This window comes from Scomber japonicus, chromosome 11, assembly GCF_027409825.1.
Source record: "Scomber japonicus isolate fScoJap1 chromosome 11, fScoJap1.pri, whole genome shotgun sequence".
In the NCBI taxonomy this organism is placed as follows: Eukaryota; Metazoa; Chordata; class Actinopteri; order Scombriformes; family Scombridae; genus Scomber; species Scomber japonicus.
This window is the reverse complement of record NC_070588.1, coordinates 9,554,065-9,575,630: the sequence shown is the minus strand read 5'-3', so window position 1 is coordinate 9,575,630 and position 21,566 is coordinate 9,554,065. Positions and strand designations below refer to the sequence as shown.

General features: G+C 38.9%; 1 protein-coding gene across 1 annotated transcript in view; it reads right to left on the bottom strand.

Moving 5' to 3' along the window:
* Positions 1-21,566, bottom strand: part of ptpn4a (protein tyrosine phosphatase non-receptor type 4a) — an 84,874-nt gene that overhangs the window by 44,449 nt on the left and 18,859 nt on the right. Inside the window, 1 exon segment of the mRNA XM_053328669.1 lies at positions 4,055-4,209. Coding sequence (XP_053184644.1) covers positions 4,055-4,192 — 138 coding nt within the window. The 5' untranslated portion in view covers positions 4,193-4,209.

Here is a 21,566-nt window from a genome sequence, read left to right as displayed (position 1 = left end):
AAGGGGTGGGGGTTGATTTCTGTGAGCTACAATTTACCGATGTTATTAAACGCCTCACAAGCAGGATATCAGTAGATGCTAACTAAGCCTTGGTTACTAAAACCTGTGCAGTTCAAACACGTGTGTGGCAAAAAATAAGTTAGTTTGGATTTTATCTACCTGAGCAGCCCGCCAAAATAAAGCGTATGAATGTGAAACTTTGTGCTGCATTTGTCACTTTACTCTGAAAGCATCCTGTTTCTGCTCCTACTTTTGTATTGATGGAGAGATTAACACGTTTCTTTTACAATTTCAAGCTACAACTGATTCCTCTTGCACATCCTATCTACAAAATCATCACAACAAGCCCTCGTGTGCACCCCCTCCACCACCCCTTCAACACTGGCACTCTGGTTCCCATGACAATAAGCGAGTGCTTCTGGATTTTCGCTCTCCGCTAGAGTGAAGGCCAGTCGGCCAGCGAGAGGATCAATAGAAGTATTGTTGCTCTCAGGATGGCTTGTCTTTCCAGGAAGTTGCTGCTGCAGGGGTCTGATCAATGACACTGACAGAGACCGAGTCATTCATTCAGTAAGTCGAGGGGTGGGTGGTGGTGGTGGGGGGTGCAGCAGGAAGCAGGGAGTTTTGAGAGAGGGAGAGAAATGTGTGGGGAGAAATTTAAAAAGAAGAAAAGTTGGTAGATGAGATTTTATAGCAGAGTTTGTATGATAGGGATCCAAAGTGATTATTTTGTGACTGTGCTCACTGATGTAAAAATAATGACATTTAAATGATTAAGAAAACAGTAAAGCTAAATGGTGTTAGACAACTTCATTTTAGGATGTGTTTTTTTCTCCATTCGGTATTTTAATATCCTCAATATTATCATGATTGACACAGAAACACAACGCTCTCTCCTAGATAATATAACAATCATAAAAGTTCATTATTATGACTACCACTTTCAATTATTTTAACTTCATTTCTGAGAAGTCACATTTCGATTTTTGGCGCGTTGGACGGCTAACACTACTACAATACCCATGAGCCTCAGCTGCTGCATGGAGACGAAGCCAGTCAGAGCTACACTAATTCAAAAAGCTTCGATCTTGAAGTTGTGATCAAAAAGCGGCAGAATCAAGTATCACAATATTTTTGACCGAATACCTCGATATTAATATTGCGACAATATTGCAGGGATGACTATCAGTGCTTTCACAAAATAATTACGCAATTAGATTTTTGATAAATAATCATCAGTACTGTGGATATAATGACTTAAGTGGATAAAGGCAGATCACAAAACAGTCTGTTAAGCTCAGAAAATTACATTTTTACGGTAATGCAGCCTTTAAAAGCAGTAAAAGAACAACTCTTATCACATATCACGAGATTCAAAACCGAAGACGATATCTATGAAATATCACTGATTTCACCCAAAATTGACCTAGAAATTGAAACTGAACTGATTCACACTTCAGGCTTTTCAATACCGTAATCTTTAGAGGCACACATGAATGAATTTTAAGCTCAGTAGCTGTAGCACTTAACCTCTGCTCTTTAGTTTTTATGTAAACAGTCTTCTACTTTTGACTTTTTACCAAAGAACCAGATGATTTCTCGTGAAGTTGTTCGTCATTTGTTCTGATGATTTAACCATCAGTTTCATGCCAAGTATAAACTTAAGCTATGAGTCATGTAATGTTCTCTATGGGAAAAAAATAATTTTTACTACCAGTAACAGGGGTGCCCGAAATCTCCTCCCACTGTGCTGTATCAGGTTTCACTTATCTTTTATTGTATTCAGGATTTATAAACAAATGTCAAAACAGGCTCTTTAATTCTCTAATAATGTTCTTCTCTCAGTACAGCATGACAATATGAAGAAAGGCTTCACATTAATGTACTATAAAAGAAGAAATATGTATCTAAAATATTTGTGGGGGAGCAACAGGAAGTAGGAAAAAAAAAAGATTCATGTGGTTTCTGCTTTACATAAACATCACCTGATTCACCACTCCCTATTTAATAGACGAAGATTACTCAATAAAAAGCTGCATAATAGAGATTTCTGGACACTCATCATCATTTTGTGTCATCACTGACAGCTGCTGAATCACACAACAGTGATTTTTATATCTAAAAATGAAGAATATTGCACTGTGGGATAGTTAAAGTAAAGTAGTGCACATGTGACGGACACTAATTAAATATCTTTTTTTTTTTAAAGTGCTCTCTACCCACATAAATCACCTCATACAAACTAGCTTGTGACAAAACAGCATATATTTTTCTTTCACTTTATCTTCTTGCTTTAAAAATCATGTCAGCCCTCAATGTGACTGTCACAATGTGCATAATAGACATGCACACACACACACACACACATGTATCCCTGTTCACATGCATGCACTCCCTGCACTCACACACACGCTCACATGCATGCACCCCCTGCATTCACACACAGATTTCAGCGCCGACAGGATGTGATCTGTCAGAAGGGATGTTATTAGAGGAATTGTACTTTGTGAGTCACTAAAGGGAATTTCCCTCCTGATGCTGACAGTAATATGCTGTCAAACACATGGTGACAGAAAGACACAAAGACAGACAGACAGAGAGGGAGAGAGAGAGAGAGAGAGAGAGAGAGAGAGAGAGAGAGAGAGAGATAGAGGGAGTGTGAGTGAGAGGAAAAAAATTATAAAAAGGAAATGTGGTATCACATAAAGTGACAGACAGCTGTAACATCAGTCACCAGCCAGCCTGATGTCTGGTTTTTGTGCAGAGCATGTCGCACACACACTTAACATGAACCAGACACACGCAAACACACACACACACACACACACACACACACGGTCTGTCTATCCCCTTAAGGTGTGACTGAAAGCTTGTAAAACCAGATAAAGACTGACTGTGTCTGATCAACCACAGAAATCAAGGCTCAGAAGCTCGTATGAGAGCATATTCAGTGAGGAGACCAAGCAGCAAAAGACACACTATGGGTTTAAATATGGGCTCTGTGTTAGCTGGCATTGAACTCTACTGAAGTGCTCTTGAGCTTGTCTCCCCAGGTAACTGTGTCAGGAGAGAAGATTGAACTTTTAAGGATCGTGATGACATGACAGGAAAAATTCAGAGTGGGCTGCTTCTTAAAAACATCTGCATGCATGTACAGACACACAGAGGCGTTTTCCTCCCCACTGACTCTCACCTTAATTTGAGGTGGGCTTGAGGGGAAATTCATAGTTATGGAAGAAGAAGAGGAGGGAGGGTGATGAGTGGGAGGAAGATTTGCAGAATCAGTCTTCTCTGTTCTAGTTTTTTTGTGTGTGTGTGTCTGTGTGTGTGTAGTTTATGTGGAGTAACTTGTGATTTTTATTGAGGGCTCACTGATTAGTTTCTCTGCTTTATGGCTTCATGTTGAGGCAGTGAATTCTTGTGATTTTGATGCATTTGATTGGTTTAAGTAAATCAATGAGTTACCTAACAATCAAAAACATAGAAATAAAAGACTAACATGAAGTTGATTAACTTATATATGAATTTAAACACGTTTTTATTCTTTGGTTTTTAACTCTGTATGGGAGTTGTCGTTGTCATTTTCTTTTGTCTGCTATACTAATCTCTTTTTTTTTTTAATTTTGGGTTTGTTTTTTGATTGTTCAGCACTTTGGTCAACTGCTGTTTTTAAATGAGCTTTATAAAAAAAGGAAGAGGAGAGAGAAGAGTATAGAAAAGTTCCTTACTTCATCCTACACTCTTTCAAACATTGAATGGTTATTATTTTGTTATTTAAAAAATGTTGCCGTCATTTCGCTGCCTATATATTTTATTTTGTTATTCTAATATGTTAGAATAAATAAACTAAACTAAAGGGTTAGGGTTAGGGTGAATAGATACATTTGACTTGACTTTTGATATAACTATTTAAAAAATGCTTTTAATTTAACACTATTGCACTTTTTTCATCGGTTTCAATCAAGTTCAAGTCCCGACTGGCACCGAGAAGCAACTGCCTTTGTCTTTTTCTATTAGATTTCAAATACAGTAAGATATAGTGAGCTGTACTTACGCTGACTTTGAACGCCTGGACGGTGTTGTCCAGCAGCAGTACGTTGCACACAACCTGTGTGTGCTGCCTGTCTCGCTCCAGCTCCGTCGCCCGGACATTGTAGGATCTGCCAGCAGGCAAGCGGAAGCGCGCGCTCATCACGCTCCTGCCAGGGTCTGCATACAAAAGAAAGAAACAGCAGAGAAGAAAAAAGTACAATGAGTGAGAGAAACGGCAAAAAAAGGAGCAAAACAGACCAAAAAGAAGTGGAGTGTCTTTGAAATGTGAGCTGATGTGTGAAATTGCCTGTAGTGTATACATACTATACGGCACTTTAAGTGTGCTTTAGGTGACAAAAACACACATTATCATAAAAGGCTCAATCCATGCTACAAAAGAGCACAATATGCCAACATACAGTTTGATATGATGTACTTTCCCCCCCCCCCCTGCTGCACCACAACAAGGCAAGCCTGTGCAAGCAACGACGACCGACTGCTTCATGAGAAAAGAATGTCAATGAGTAGGCAAGCAGTGGATTCCCTGAGCAGGGGTACGTGGAAAATACACACAAGATATTCAACATGTTAAATTATCTCAAAATATGATCTTAAATATGATGTAAGTAAAAGCCAGTCCCCTTCTAATTATAAGAAATGTTCCTTTTTTGTCCTTTTTTTTAAGAAGAAATATGATCTACACTTTCATTTCATCACGTCACCATACCCATGCCAGGCTGGACAAACTACTCATACAGTTGAGGCTGAGGCTGCTCATCACTGCCATAAGTAACAATAATCCAATCTGAGGCTGCTTGTTTCTACTGAGGCCACGTCTGACTGCTTCCCTTGTGATCGTGAACTGGTCCAATATGGGCTTGACCCCAAATTTACACTGAGGAATGAAAAATGAACCCTTTATAACGATTCATTTTAACTAGAGACTAACAGTTTTATAAGCAGAACACTATTGTCAAGCTTATATTAGATTATAGTCATTCTAATTTAATAAAACTGCATTGACAATTTCAAAGTTGTGTCGTTTTTTGTTGGGTTAACATGTGCATTGGGGTTTTATTGTTTTTTTGTGCCTTTCCTGTGTGCCTCCCCTCCTTGTTTTATTCTTAGGTGATCCATCATGACAGGAGACATAATAACCCCGCATGGGTCATGGCCCCGTCATCAGGAGCTGCTGTATCTGTAGCGATGGCTCTGTGTGAGTGTATTTGTGTGTGTATATAGTATATATGGAAGGCTCTCTGCATGTCTGAGTTGCTTGTCACTACACATCAGCACAAACCCCCTCCACCCCACACCCTTCATGACCACTGGCAGATGGTGTGCACACTGTTTTTTGCTCAGACACACACACACACAGACACACACACACACACACACAGATCTATATGTGAAAACAGTGGCAACAGTTTGCACTATCACCTCCACACATTTCAAAGATTCACACGCACATTTTCATTTCTCTTTAACAGGTGGTTTTCAATGTGTATATAAGTCCTATTAGTGTCACGCCTTTGTACACATCTTAAAAACACTTAAAATATGTAGGGTGGGTACATTTTGTAAAGATCTCTAACACACTTCTATTTTTAAATCTTCGATGTTTGGCTGTGTGACATGTTTGCTGATGTCTCATCGTGATAACTTGTCATCGTTTAATCTTGACACACTGGCGGGTAAAATGTTTCTACCTAAAATAGTCGGGTCATAAAGTATCTCACATGGTGACTGAAGAGGAAATTAAAAACTTATGTCTGCCCCTATACAGCGTAAGACACAGAGCATCGTCAAAACAGGGTTGTAAGGTCTTTGACTCATTCTCAGAAGGTGAGTTTAAAAAAAAAAAAAAAGTTCATTTCAGACACCGATCATACAGGAAATAACATGTCAGATCTTACAGCACAAGTCTGTGAAACGCTCCACAGACTCAGCGGTCACACCTGTCTTATGTTTTATTTATATGACATCCTGATAAGCCTGACTGATTACCCGTTTACCGTATGAGCGAGTAGCAGTGAAGAGGTGCATAAAAATGTGTATAAAGAGAAGCTTAAGTGCTAAAATATTCAAAGTGGTAAACTATTGCAAAGGAAAACAGTTTTGGAGGAAAAGAACCTCAGGCATTTCTGAGTTTGTTCTACTTTTTGCTCCTTCTTTCAGTGCAGAGTCCAGAAAAAAGCATTTCATCAGCTTCTTAAAACTATTTCCATAAACAAACTAATGTTGACTGAATTTGAATACATATTAAATGTGCACAGCCTGACACTAACACTTTCAGAAACTAAACGGACAATCGCACTGCTATAACTAACTGATGAATCATCATATTGTCGGGACAAGGCCCCCAAGCAAGAGCACCCTGCTTTTAAACCAATCTGACATAGTGGCCGAATTATTACAGCATGATGCTATTGGGCCCAAAAAGACTTTTTCCTGTAGACTTACATTTTTTTTGGAGCGTCACAAGCCCACAGAATGACTTGTTTTACTCTCAGAATTTAATCTGTTCTGTCCAATCTTACTTTGAAAGTCTAGAAGAGGGCTAAAGAAGAAGCAGCCGGTTCAGCCAGCTGAAGCCACTAGTGAGCTAGCTCTGTGGGCCCAGTGATGTGGAAGCAAAGCGGAAGAGGAAGAACCCAAAAGATAATTGCATGCACCACTGAGCAGCTTTCATAGGAATGAACGGGGTCCTGCCTCCGACACCGTATGAGTTCTTCCTTCATACATCGTATTGGTGGGATACACTGAGCGCAACATCAGCCCCTCTTATTTAAAACCGCTTGTTCTTTACACATCAAAGTATCGGGCAGTACTTCCCTGTGAAAACAATCTTTTAATGACTTTTCTGCTTTGGAGGAAGCTCTACAAAAGCCTGAGATAATAATCCTAATGATGTCATAGGGGCTCGGAGATAACACTTTTTTTTTTTTTTTTTTTTTTTAGTCTAACGGAAACCCTCCAGCGCTTCCTGCAGTTTCTTATAGCGGAGGAGCCATCTCCTGAATCATCTCTGGCCACCTCACGCCTCAAATTAAAGCCTGCGCCCACAAACATCAGAAGAGATTTCACATTGTTATGAAACATGGCGTTAACCTACAGGGGAGAAAGCAAAAAAATAAAGAAAAGAACAAGAAAAGAGAACAGAAAGAATATTTAAAGAGTTAGTTTCCTGTTCCTGCTGTCATCTAACACTAATCAAACAACTAATCAAAAAATGAATCAGTGTTTGTCTGATTCTGCTCAGGAAGAGCTCAACACCTCCGCTAAGTATTTAGAGGGGAAACCCTGGTCAGTGACGTGGACTTGTACCAGCCAGAAAAGAAGGGAGGAGGAGGAGGAGGAGGAGGAGGAGGAGGAGGAGGAGGGGAGGGTGGTCTAATAAAGTAAAGCTACAGTGGTGGATCCAGTGGTTGACATCTGGCAGGTAATATCCAACCAGGCATGAAGCTCGTCATACTGTAGGTCGTCTTGCAGGGATCGATGTAGCCCGACTGCCAACAGAACAACCGCTCTCACACACACACACACACACACACACACACCCTTACACACACACACACGCGAGGATGCCAGCCACAGGACTGTCAGTTTGGGAAACAGAGCGTATGGAGAGGAACACACAGATGAAGCCACGCAGAAGGAGGCGAAGGGGAGGAACGCTCTCTTATCGCCGGCTCACACTGAGGATGAGCTGTGGGATACATAGATGATGAGGTCTGACACGCAGACTCTCTCTCTCTCTCTCTCTCCCTCTCTCTCTCTCCCCCTCTCTCTCTCTCTCTCTCTCTCTCCACACGCTGGCTCCGCTCCACTCACTTTCCTCCCTCCTTTCTTCCTGTCCAAACATGTTTCTGCCATCCTGCTCAAGACAATTTTTTAAAAAGACCACAACACAGTGACGTGTGTGCACCCATTAAATCATATTTTAGATTCCAGTAACACCTCTGTGCCTCCGTGACTTGTAATTATCTGAATTTTTAAAGCAGGTATAAGCATCTTATGAAAGCTCTGAAATGTTGTCACAATATTGTTATCAAGGTTTCCGGTCGATATGGCGAATGTTTTAAACAAAAACATGCTGAGGTATTTTTTTTTTTTTTTAAATAGCTCAGGACTGTCGCCAAACCTGCAAAAAAAAAAAAAAAGATGAACTAACTTTTTTCCACTGTATCTTGGCTCAAGCATATTTCTAATACATTTTAACACCAAATATTTGAGATGTTTACTCTGTTCAGCTTTCTTGTGAATTGATTCTACATCTCAAATTTTACAGTTTTCTCATTAATTTTTAGAATTAATTTTCCTTTTTTTTTTTTAGGTGGACACTTTAAATAAGCCCATTTGGCTTTTCTACCTCTCCCTGCACTGTCATTATCTGTCATGTTTTGTGTCAATGTTAACTTCACTAAATTAAACTAAACTAAGATATTTAAAATAATAAAAAAAAAAGCTCAGGACTGTCACCAAGCCTGCAAAGAAAAAAGCAAACCAACTTTTTTCTACTTCTTTATCTTGACTCTGCATTTTTACACCAATTATTTTAGATGTTTATTCTGTTCAGCTCTATTTTCTTTCCCCCTCTGCTCCTCTACATCCCAAATTTATGTTTTTTGTTTTGTTACGTCCGGCCTTTTTTTCCCAATCTACTACTTTATCTTGCTCATAAGTTATATATACACCATTATTTTAGATGTTTATTCTTTTTCCTCTGCTTTTCTACATCCCAAATTTACTAGTTTTCTCATTTATTCTTTGCTATTAATATTTTGGCTTCACTGTATTAAATCACTCCTGTATTTTACTCTACTCTACTTGTGCCAGTTTCTATTGTACTCAGCTCTACTCTCAGTGTTTCATAATCGCCTGCTTCCCCGTGGTCGTTTCAGTTTTGCTCTGCTGAGCTGGACAGGACAGCCACGCTCCCCTGAGAGAGAAGCCTCCGGAAGTCCGGAAGCACGCTACCATTATTACTTCCTGCATTCGGCAGAGCTTACAAACAGGCAAGGAGGAGTGTGTGTTTGTGTGTGTGTGTGTGTGTGTGTGTGTGTATGTGTGTGTGTGTGTGTTGCTTGACCCTAAAGCTTCTCTCACTGGTGGGCTCCTCCTGATGGTTTATTGCAAACACAGACGGTCCCTACAACCTTCCTGTCTGTACACAGGAACACACGCCCCTCATATAAACACACCCACTCCAACACATTAAAACTGCTGTTGTGTAGTGTGTAGTCCCACTGTATTAGGACACACAAGCACACACACACACACACACACACACACACGTATCTACACATCACCTACTAAACTATGATTATCCCCGTACTTCTTATTTATACTAAAACTCTTCAAAAGGAAAAATTTACACAACAAGCTGCTTCCCCTCGGTTCGACTACGGGACAAACACTGAACTTCATTTGCCCCTCCAAACACATTTCTATTTATACCCCTAAATTTCTTCAAAAGATATGCTACGCATGCTTTTTTTTTGTGTGTGTATGTGTGTCTGTCCCTTTGTGGTGCTTTTGGAACAACTGAAATAAGAGGATCGCAGTTAGGAAATCCTGGAGGAATTATCACATCAGCGCTCCACAGTGTTTCATAAAGCTTTAAAAACTAGGCCACAGGAAAAACAGGTGGTCAATTACAGATGTGTGTCTGTGACGTTTGTGTGTGTGTGTACGTGTGAGTGTGTGTTTTCAGACAGCCTGTGATTGCTCTGAGTTTTCATAATTAATGATTGTAAAAAGAAAAACAACAACTACAAAGCCTTCATAGTTCTCTTCATGACATTAAAATAAGAACAAACGTATTTGGAAACACAGCCTCTGACTCAAACCTGACCTGATCCAGTGCTTTATTTCAGTCTTCAAAGATAAAAGAAAATACGCTTGAACATGACACATCTGGAAACAGATGTAATACTGTATATTACACCAATATTAAATAATGCTCAGCGTCCCACTTACAGCCTTAAGATGAGCCGAGAAGCTACTTTATGTTGGTACCTGGAAGCTCTAAATCTACATTCACACATGTGGACTCAGACTGGAGAAGCGATACCACTCACTGAAGCTTTAAAGACTCAAAGACTCAAAGACTCAAACGGGGGAACTGAGAGAGTTTCAGCTACTACTGTAATGTCCTCTGACGCATGGGAGCAACAACACCACTTGTTTTGATTTCCACAGGAAACAGATGCAAAGTTGATTTCTACTCGACTCCACGATGTGAAAGAGGGTTTTAACCAAGGGGGGGGGGGGGGGGTCAAACATACCCCATGGGGTCCAATCCGGCCTGATGGATAACTTGATGCCAAATTAAATTGAGATGAGACTACTTCATGTAAAAAGCTGCTTTAGAGGTTTTCCACCCTGACCAGAAAAATAGTCAATCAGCAGCTTCTGTGTAAAGTAATCTGAATCTGACTCTCAAGCCAACTCAGGCTGTTCATATGTCTTGTAAATAGATGGTTTATTATCACACAGTTGTAATATATTTATTATTTATAGGTTATTATGCAGTGATTTTATTCATCATAGTCAACACCTTCCCAATACTATATATCTCTAACATACTGCTAATGAACTTCTTCTTTATGCAGTGCGACCGGCTTGTTGCAGTGATGACAAAGTGTGTGTGATGTAGAATTCAATTACCCATCCTCATCCTATCTGTCTTCTTTTGTATGTCTGTCTTTTTTAATACCCTCCCTCCATCATTCACCTTCTACCATGTTACACCATCCCTGTGGTGTCACTACTCCCCCTCCCCCCTCTTCCGACTACCACCCAACCTCCCCTAGCTACATCCCTTTAATTCCCCCCATGATCCCTTTAATTCGACTTATTTTATGTAGGGCAACAACAACAGCAGCAGAGTATGTGTGTGTGTATGTGCGTGTGTGTGTGGGTGGGGGGTGGGGGGTGCTAGGGAAGTTGCAGCTTTAGGAATGTGGGCAGCAATTGACCTTTGACATTTAGCGACAGCCATATGTGGCCCTGGCTGATGGTAAAATCATACAGTGCTGCTCGTAAGAAGAGAAGAGAAGATAAGAGAAGAGAAGAGAAGAGAAGAGAAGAGAAGAGAAGAGAAGAGAAGAGAAGAGAAGAGAAGAGAAGAGAAGAGAAGAGATGAGAAGAGAAGAGAAGAGAAATAAATAAAGATTTTCTACTTTCAATTAAGCTACTTATAAAAAAAAATACGGTTACATTTGGAGAAGTGCAGCTGTAAAAAAAAAAAAAAAAAAAAAAAAAAAAAAACACGTCAGCTGATAATTGAGAGGTAAAAGCTGCCGTCAGCTCTCAAATTCATCACAGTTCAGTTACAGAGATTTGCAAACATTTGCAGCCCTCAGCTTGAACTTCTCTGAACCCTCGTGGAATAAGCCTCTCCAAGTGCATGAATGAAAAGCCTGAGTCAGCCCGCCTGACTGAACTGATTAGGAAAACTAGACAGTCCAACCCAGTTTCTCAGCCATTTGATTTTTTAGTATAATATGAGTCATAAACTACACTTGGAGTAATGGACTATTTGTCACTTTGATCCCTTTTTTTTTATTATTCTATATTTATTCAGTCATCAGTTTAGCATTCTTGACGTTTGATGCTCTTAATAAGTTGAGTTTTTCTGAAAGCAGATTTAGTCCAAATGAAATTAAATTGTACTGTTTATTCTGCTACAGCTCACAGATTTGCTTTGTAAATTAAACGTCCTGTGTTCTCCTTTAGGAAAGAAATGTTATACTTAAAAGAAATGTAAATTAGATATTTCTAGTTGCTCCCTGTTCTTCTCATCACAATTTATTTCAATAAATTGATATACAGGATACATATGAAACACCAACATTGATATATTACACAAACTATAGTGGTAGAAGAGGCTATTTTTTTCTTCTTTATAGCACACTTCAGTCAGGCTCTGGTCCAGATAGTAATATAGTTAATTACATTATTAGTTACAAGAAGCAGCTCGGCTGTGAAAATGGACAAACAGCGGATTGAAAGAGGCACCGCTAGACTTCCCTTTATTACAGCTTTCCTTGAAACTCACTTTTTTTCTCTCTCTCTCCTTCTCCTGCCTTCCTCCTTCTCCTCCTCCTCCTGTCTTTAACTGTCAGTATGGCCTGTGAGTCCATTATGCAAATTACAGTCATCAGTGCCAGGGAGCAGCCGCTTAGCTACACACACACTCACACACACACACACACACACATTAAGAAAACTTAACACCTGCCACTGAGATTTCTACTGAATCAAAGACACACATAAAGACTGAGAGCAGCTATTTTCAGCTCATTCTGGATAATGCCACAATTGCACAAATTTTCTCTAGATGCATTTCTCACCTGATCTTTATTTTAACGTCCTCACCGCACACTTTTTTACAAGCCTACACTTGCTTATTATCTGCACTGCTCTTGCAACCCTTTCTCATCCTTCACCCTTCGAAGAAGTGTCTCTTCTTCTCCTCCATTTTCCCAGAGATGTTCCACATCACCCTTCTCCTGTCCCTCTTGACCTCACTAACATTAACTTCCTGTAAACCAAAGAGCAGACAGAACACACATGGCGGGAGAACGGTATCTGGATTTTTCCAACTATTTACGTGATTTACTCCTGTGCAGAAAGTGGTAACAGGTGGACATGAGAGATGACTTCACTCCTCCTCCTCCACCTCCCCTCTTTAAAACTTTTTCTTCTACCTTCTGGCTAAAAGCACATAACTCCTACCAGCCAGACCTCCACAGACATGCCTACCGAACGCCCCGGTGTCATTTTATAATTTATCTCATTTTCATATTTTTCTGACAGAAATTTGGCTTTTTGTGCCTCTCAATCAAACAGCAAATAACATAGTTCGAGTTGAAAGCAATGTACCTTAAAGTGCAAAGAGGGCTGCTAGATGGTCCAACTGACTCAGAATTTAAAAAGAAGCTGCAACTTTTCTCTAGAAATACAAAGACATAATTTAATCCAGGCCCTCTAATAAGCATGCTAAGAAGTCATTTAGGAAACCAGCACTCCATTAATAGGATTTGAAGACTTCTAGAAGCAATATATCAGTGAGTTTAATGTTACCCGATTGTGATACCTGTCCTGTTAGCACAGTTTAGTTGAAGTAGCTAACATTAGCCCAAAGTTAACATTCGGTTTGGTCCGGAGTAGCGGGCGTGTTCCAACAATGTGCACACAAGGCTGGATTCGTACCCCCTGGGCCCCTGAGCACTGAAGCTCACGCCCCCCTATAACAACTTTTACTTTCTTCTGATTGGATAACACTGTCGGGTGGAAACCTTGTGACTCCATATTTTGCTTTCAACAAGAACCCAATATGTACCAGAAAGACTTCAAACAGAAAGATGGACCACCGACCATAAGCTAAATAATGTTAATGCAAAAATATCTCTTAAAAAGGTTTCCTAATAACCTTCCAAGGGACACAATACACTCTGTTAAGCACACATAAACAACCACACAGCTTTGCTTTTAATGAAAACATGCAAGACAAAACAAAGATAATGAAATATTTCCATTGATAGACTCCTTGACTGTCTCTCGCATCAATCTGACATTCTGACATATAATCTGATAAAGAAAAAAAAACAGCTAAAACAACTCTGGAAACTTCTGAAAGTATGTAAACACATGGTTCTGGTTGCGTCAACAGAGAGATCATAACTGCTGAAACAAAAACACACACACGCCTAGATTTTTCCTCCGGGCATGTAAACCTGAGGCTGGCATCACTCTGTGTGTGCTGAATTTACATATAGTACAGAGGTCACACAGGCGGCTGGAGTGCAGTAGTGCTGAGAACGTAACACATATTTAGGTTTCCTGTTTTTATCTCTGTGCTGTGTGAATCCATTCATACAAAAACACACAAAACAGATAGAATATCAATTTTACTGTTTATTTTGTGTTGTGGTGCTACAGAAATCGTTGATCCATGGCACCATTGGGTTTGATCGTAATTAGTTCATATTGTCAGTTTTAAGCGAAGCACTTTGTCACCACTGAAACAGCAAACTACTTCGATTGGCTGCTCGGCAAATTGTCGCTCCATTAACTTTCCTGTTTAATTGGTGGCTTGAACAGAGACATGTCCCAAAGAGATGGAAACATGCCAGACTTTGTCCCATTCCTGAAGAAAATAAGAAACTTTTGACAGTGGACAGCAACCCTATAAGTATTCTCCCTGCAGTACACTATCAGAAACAATAGTGAGTAAATAAATCTGGCATTACATGAAGAATAATGATTTATACACTATCATTAGTTGACATTCTGCTGTTCCGGCTCTTGTGGATATAACTGACCAGTTGCAAAAAACCAGAGGTGACAGAGCTTTTGCAGTGACTACTCCAAACTCAAACAGTACGGATATATCTTTTGAATGGTGGCTTCTAATAACTGTACTAAATCTGATGAAATCTTAACTAAAAACACAGACTACAGTAGGCCTGGGTATCTGTACCTTTTAAGGTATCAACCGATAACAACAATAACAAGTAGTATCGAAACATATCTCGTCAAATGACACCTCCAGCCGATCCTTTCTGCACCCAGAGACACTATACAGCTCGACATTTAGGAGCACAAAGAGAGGAGGACCCTTCAAATGGACCTACTTAAAATTAATCACTGGGTCTGTAGCAAAAAACGTCTTATCCTGAATGCCAAGAAGACCAAAATGATGGTGCTTGAATCTCGGAAAAAGGGGCTTGAACAGATCATATTAAAAGTTTTTTTGTGAAAGGGAACACACTGAACAGTCCCCCCCCCCCCTCCTAATATCAGTCACTTATCTTTTAGGTATTCATTTAGATAATCGTTTATCGTGTAGCCCCGTATCAGTCACTAGTACAGCATGTCTGATTCAACAGATAGCTGCTTATTTGCCTGTGTAAGTACTGAAGCAGTCAATTGGCAGGTCAGGTCAGACATTGCTCATGCTCCATTTGGGTCAATGCAGTTATTGGTTGAAATAGGGAGGTCCCAAAAATTGCACTGAGTAAGGCAGCTGGGATAGTCTCGAGGCGTGCATATGACACCCCAGTGACTGAATCACATAGTACTTTAGGGCGGTTGACTGTGAATGACATCATTGACAAAAGCCCTTTGAGTTTATGTTACAGCATACAGCATAGGAAGAAAAAAAAGAGCTATTTATGACTGACTCCCTTTAGACAGACATTCGCTCAATATGAGAACATCTAAAAAGACACAAATTATATCTTTTCAAAGCCAAAATTAGAGCTTGGTAAAAGAGAAGTATCTTATCAGGCTTGTTAAAGGTGAAATAAACTACCTGGTAATGGCTATGAATAGCTTTAAAAATATCTTAAGTTATTGTATGAGACAGTAGAAATGTGTAGTTAATAAGATAGTTTCACTGCTGTAAAGAGAACCAATCTATAAAAGTGGTGTTTTTTTATGTTTGAGGACTCTTGCAGGAACAGTACAGTGGAGCTAAAGGAAATCATAATAAAATAAATCTAAATTAAACAGTGTGAGAATAGGTGCTAAATAAATCAAGCTTACAACCAAATAATCACAAATCACCAGCTGTAGCTTCACCTCACATGATATCAGAAGATTATTCATTCACAGTACGTAAAAGGCTGCGCTCGCTGTGTGACAACAGTCCCTGGAAATGATCCAACTACTCAAACAAACACTGTAAAAACAAAACGGCTTGTTCAATAATTGATTCAATTCACAACTCTGAACCAGATTGCAACATCCAAAAAAAGGTAAGAAATCTGGCTGCCGGACTCCTGAGAGGACTATCATGAATGTTATACTACTAGTTTAATTCATTTAACTCTTCCATACTGACCCTTTTTGACATTTGACAGTTTTAAAAGAAAACACCCCAAATGTAGTTTACTCTGAAATTTGATGATTTTACCTAGAGTGGCCCAAAAAACACAATTGAGGTTGACCCATCTATTGACATGTCTTTTTGTTAAATAAATAGTTAATAGTTTTAATAAGATAGTAGTTATGAGGATTTCTTTTTATGATGTAGCAGTGAAAACTGATGGCTCTTGTAGGTGTTATTCTTCCAAAAACGAGTGGTGTAAAACCTAAAAAATACACTCTCTCTGCTCTTTGAAACATTAATCAAGGTTTAATCACCTATTTATTGATCAGTCAGATCAGTTATTGAAGCTTTCTGAACAGATCTGTGGCTCAAAATTTGGTATAGACGCTTTTTATGAGGGAACTCTTAATGCGAGGGTGTAGAATATGAACAGTATGTTAGGGGATTACGTCCTGCACAAGGGATGCTGGTGAACACCCTTCTCCTCCACTAAGTCATTAAACAAATTAACCAATTAAATGTTATCAATTTGTTGACCATATGGGCTAGGTCATGAAGGTTACTGTTATCTACCTCGGCTGGCACAGAGCAGGGGTAAAAAAAAAAAAAAAAAAAAAAGGCTAAAGTTGAACATACAGATTGGAAATGTGAGCAGGGTGGGAGTGGAACGGTGTTAAATCATTCATAAAACAAGAGGCCCTCTATTCTACAGTAATGTGCCAACACACACACACAAATATAGACAGTGGAAACACACACACGCTCCGATGTACGCACAGAAAAAACAAAGCAGAGTAACAGAGATGCAGGTTTGATTAAAGCAGCACATTCCCCTCTTTTTTTTTTTTTTTTCTCCTTTTCCTTTCCTGCTGACGTCGGCACTTTTAAATGTTACCGAGGTCGAGTTCTGAGCACGCTGCAAATTTCCACCCGCATCACCTCAACATTCCCACTAACAGGGAGGCCAGGTGTTCTCCGGGCCACCCCCCCTCCCTCGATCCACCGCACCTCAACCCCCCGCTGATCCAGCTATGTTATGTCAGACTCATATTTGGGGATGACTCCTCAAAATCCATGACACACCTGACAGGTAAGAAAAAACAGTGTAGGAGAGTGAGAAAGAGAAAAATGTGCAGCTTCTTCCTTCACCTCAAACTCTTGAAAATAGAGAGGGTAATATATATTTATATGTACATATGAGCTAAAGTCAGGAAGTAGCCACACAGCAGATTCCATGCTGTGTTTAATGTAAGTGCCATCTCCTGTTTTCATTATAAAGATAACAATAATAATAATATATGTAAATTAATCGGTAAATTTTACATCCACTAACCCAAAACACTGAAGACAACCCCATCATTTAGATTATTCTTGATATATATTATTTATTCATTATTTTGAGTCTTTAAATCTTATTAAAAAATAAGGAAAAATCTGTCAAAAGTCAAAATCTACTCATAATTGTTTACTTTTCTGTCACTTAGGCAGATACTAATGTCCCCTTATTTATGTCTACATGTTCTATTTGATGAACTGGAATGACTGATTGTTTGTTTAATCTGTTCAAATAAAGAGGATAAAGAGGCGTAACTGTCCATAGTCCCAGTACTCGTGCAAATGTCAAGCGTTTTAGATTTGTGAAGCTACTCTCTGGAGCCACACAGCGGGGCGTCGATCACCTCACAGCAGGTGATAAAAGGGCAGCCGCTGCCAGGTGTGTTTCCTGACCGGTGCCTCTGGGACCAGAATAGATCAGTGGAGCTGACTGGTGGGCGGCCGCCTTTCATGCTGAGGACTAAAAGCCAAATTCACCTGACTGAACTATACTCAATGACTTCTTCATCTAAACCAGGAATGTCCAAACTATTCAATAAAGGGTCATACTGTGGCTGCAGGTTTAACTCATTTGACTCATGTGATCAGCTGATCTCAGTATCGAATCAAAATCGTGTGCTCTCGATTAGCTGGAACAAAAACCTGCAGCCACGCGGCCCTTTAAGGAAGAGTTTGGCCTGAACTAAACCATCCACCTGTCTCTTAGACTTGATCCCAACTAGGCTGCTTAAGGAAGTCTTTCCCTCAATTAGCACTTCTTTATAAGATATGATCACTCAGCCACAGTCCTTTAAAGTAGCTTTAATTAAAGCACTTCTTTATAAAGCTTACTCTTGATCCAGGCAATGCTGGGTCCCTTTAAATACAATTAAAGAGCACAGTCTAGACCTGTTAGAAGTGCCTTGAGATAACATTTGTTGTGTTTTGGTGCTATGAACTGAATCTGATGCACAAGTTAAATTTTAATCTAATTTAAAATCAACTGTATCTTGTTTTTTTTAGGATTGAGAAATGTTCTCAAATTGTAATTTCATTTTCAGCTTTTTTTTTTTACATCCAGTAAAGATCTAGTAAAGTAGGCGCGGAAAAAATACGAAGAGGCTTTTAAGGAGGTGAAGAAGAAGCTGACCATAAACCGCAACATCATTGGTTCTCTCTCTCTCTCTCTCTCTCTCTCTCTCTCTCTGTCTGTCTCTCTCTCTCTCTCTCTCTCTCTCTCAACCCAATTTCCTGTCGTGACGAAGAAAAAAACCTGTTTAAAGTCTCAACATCATGGTTTTTTTTTAATGTTTGCCCGCGTCAAGTGTCGACACTCCAGAAACATTAAAAACTGAATAGAATTACACAACATTAAGCACTTTGATGCCGATCATGTGAATACAGCTTTAGCTTTGCCAGAAAGCACCAAACAAGCTCTTTCAGGTTTTACAGTGAAAGGATCCAATTGCTGTGAAGTATGAAGCTACTTGAACACATTATGCTGCCTTTGGATTCAATGGTGATGATTTTTCACTGATTTTTCTTTGTGAAAATACTCAATTGTCTCAGTTAAATAAACACTGTAGACCAGAGTCGGTTATTAAATAATATGAGAGCATAAAACGGCAGAATTATTGATAGAATAAAGTACTTTATCAATGCAAAAAAAGGGGGGAAAGGGGTTAAGTTACTCTTTAATCTCATGTTTTGCAGCATGTTTGTGGTGAGGCTTTGATATATAATGGTTCTGTCTTGTTTGCATCAGTGGGAAGATTGGTTGCACCACAACAAGCGGGTACGCTTTACTCTGCACATGACAAACTGTGCACCGAAAGAAGGGAACTTTGACGTAATGTCATAAAAATAAAGAGGAAAAAAGCTACAACAATTGGAGAATTTAAAAAAATATATAGACAGAAAATTAATCGGATCAAAATAGATCAATTCATTTATTATTTTGAGTATTTTTTTTAATAAAACGTCTACAAATTGTCTGGTTTCACCTTCTTAAATATGAATATTTACTAGTTTATTTAGTCCTCTGGTTTATTGTCTGGGCTTTGGGAAACAGTGATCAACATTTTTCACAATTTTCTGATATTTTACAGACTGAACAACTAATTGATCAATTAATCAATAATTGAAAATGATTGGTAGATGGAGACATTCAAGTTTTTAATAAATAAAAGTATAAATAAAAATGTGTGACGGTGTGTAAAACAAAACAAAAAAACCTGTGCTCATACCGTAAAGTTTTGCATTTAAATAAAGTGAATATTTAAATTCAAAGATAACATAAGATATGACTGTCGAAAAGCACCAAAAGCACAAAGGAACAGGTTTGAGCAGAATTGTGCAGCCCTGAAGCAACATGTGACAAAAAAAATCCTGATGACTATTTGCTCCCTAATCCCTGTATTCTCAGGATGATCCTGTATTCCTAGAAACCATGATACTCAACCCAAGTTCATCTCATCACATGTCTATCTGTCTCACTCATTACCCATCTCTCCTCACACCAGGGTCAACACCGCCCTGAAAAACTGTCATCCATCCCAAAATGATGACAATAACAAAGTAAAGAAAGATATATAGTTGTTAGTAGTATAGTAAAAAACCCATTCAAATGTTGAGAAAATACATGATATTAGTTTTAAATATATATTTTATAATTAAATATCATTATATATATTTTGCATCAATCCAAGAAACAGGTTTAAAACAACAGTATGTGTGCTGTAAATTGTTTCTTTACTCTGTTATCATCATCTATAGTTGTTGAGGCATGGTTAAAAAAAAAAAGCACCATTAAAATGTATTTTGCTCCATTCAAAGAAGCAGGTTTCAAACTAATCTGAAATGTTATCTCTAAACTCTCAACTGCTTTCACTGAGTCATACTGAACCTAGATCTAGACGGTCAGGCACCGCAGGAACATTTCAGGTCTCACGCCGAACCCCATGCCAGTGACAGTAATCTAACTAAACTAATATATTATTATATTGTCATTTGAAAAGTGACAGTTAGAAACTAAATAAATAAACAATTAATTATATGTATGTTTAATCTCTCTGTTCATCTATTATCTTTCTATCGTTCCCTTTGGAGGACGGGATGCCGTTACTGTCGAGCCCCGTCTGAACACTAATCGAGCCCTTTTTTCTGAGAAGTCTTAGATTTTCTAGTCTTTTGCTCTTTACCTAGAAACAGAATTACAGCCGAGAGAAGACATTTAAAATGAGAGATAGGCAGCAGGTAGTTGAGTGGAGAATACCAGGAAAAAGGCTTTTATCATCAGTCATAATCCTCACAGGCAATACAACAGTCATTGTCCCGCCCGCGGCTGATGGGAGTTTTTTTACTAAAATGTCTTCATATTATCGACGCTGCACCGAACCTCATCAAAAGGTCACCTGCTCAGGCTCTGCCGACAGACTCATTTTAATCACGATGAGTTCTCGAGGTCTCATCGGAGCGAGGGGACGAATCCAAATGAAGACTAACAGATGCAGATTATTTTTTCTCAAAGGAAGGGGGGGGGGGGGGTCTGACATGAGGTAAAGATATTTCCTGTCTTCTTAAAAATGTTAAAATTTTCACCTAATTTACCACCAGAATGTGAGTCATGTATTTAGTCCCTGATTTGACTCATTTGCTGGGCTGGCCGTGTCATCCCTCCAGACTCCACACTCATTCTCAGAGTGACAGGTCAATATGGGGCAGTTTATCTGAGATTACTGAGTTTAGAAAGAGAAATCATCATGGAGATTAATTGCAGTTAATTTATAATACAGACAGTCAACCCCTATACTGTTTATATATTATAATATATTCTGACCCATAAAGATATCCCATTATAATGATCTTATAACAAACCATTATCAATCAAACTGTATGTATATAGCACCTTTCATACAGTGTAGTGTAGTTCAAAGTGCTTTACAGTCAATTTACAAGTTGATAACACAGAAAAGGGGACAACATTAAAAAAAATAATAATAATACCAATCTAATACCAAACTTCTGAAGCACAAATCTATTTTACATTCATAAATACCTCATCAGTCATTAATAAATGTGTGATTACTTAGTTAAAGAGGAGAGTGTATTCTTCAGATTTTTGTTTATAAAGAAAAAAAACACTTATACATTATATAATGGTGCTATGTTTCTTAAAACAGGAGAATATAACAGCTATAATAATGACTAATAATAATTAATGCATGATATTAAATGTATCAGCTGCACAAACATTTTAAAAAACAGGCTTTAGGTGCATTATTTCACATCTGCCTTTACAGTTGTTCATTGAAAGCTGAGGCTTGAACACAAGATATCCAACAAGTCACCTCTGACCACAGCGCGCACACACACA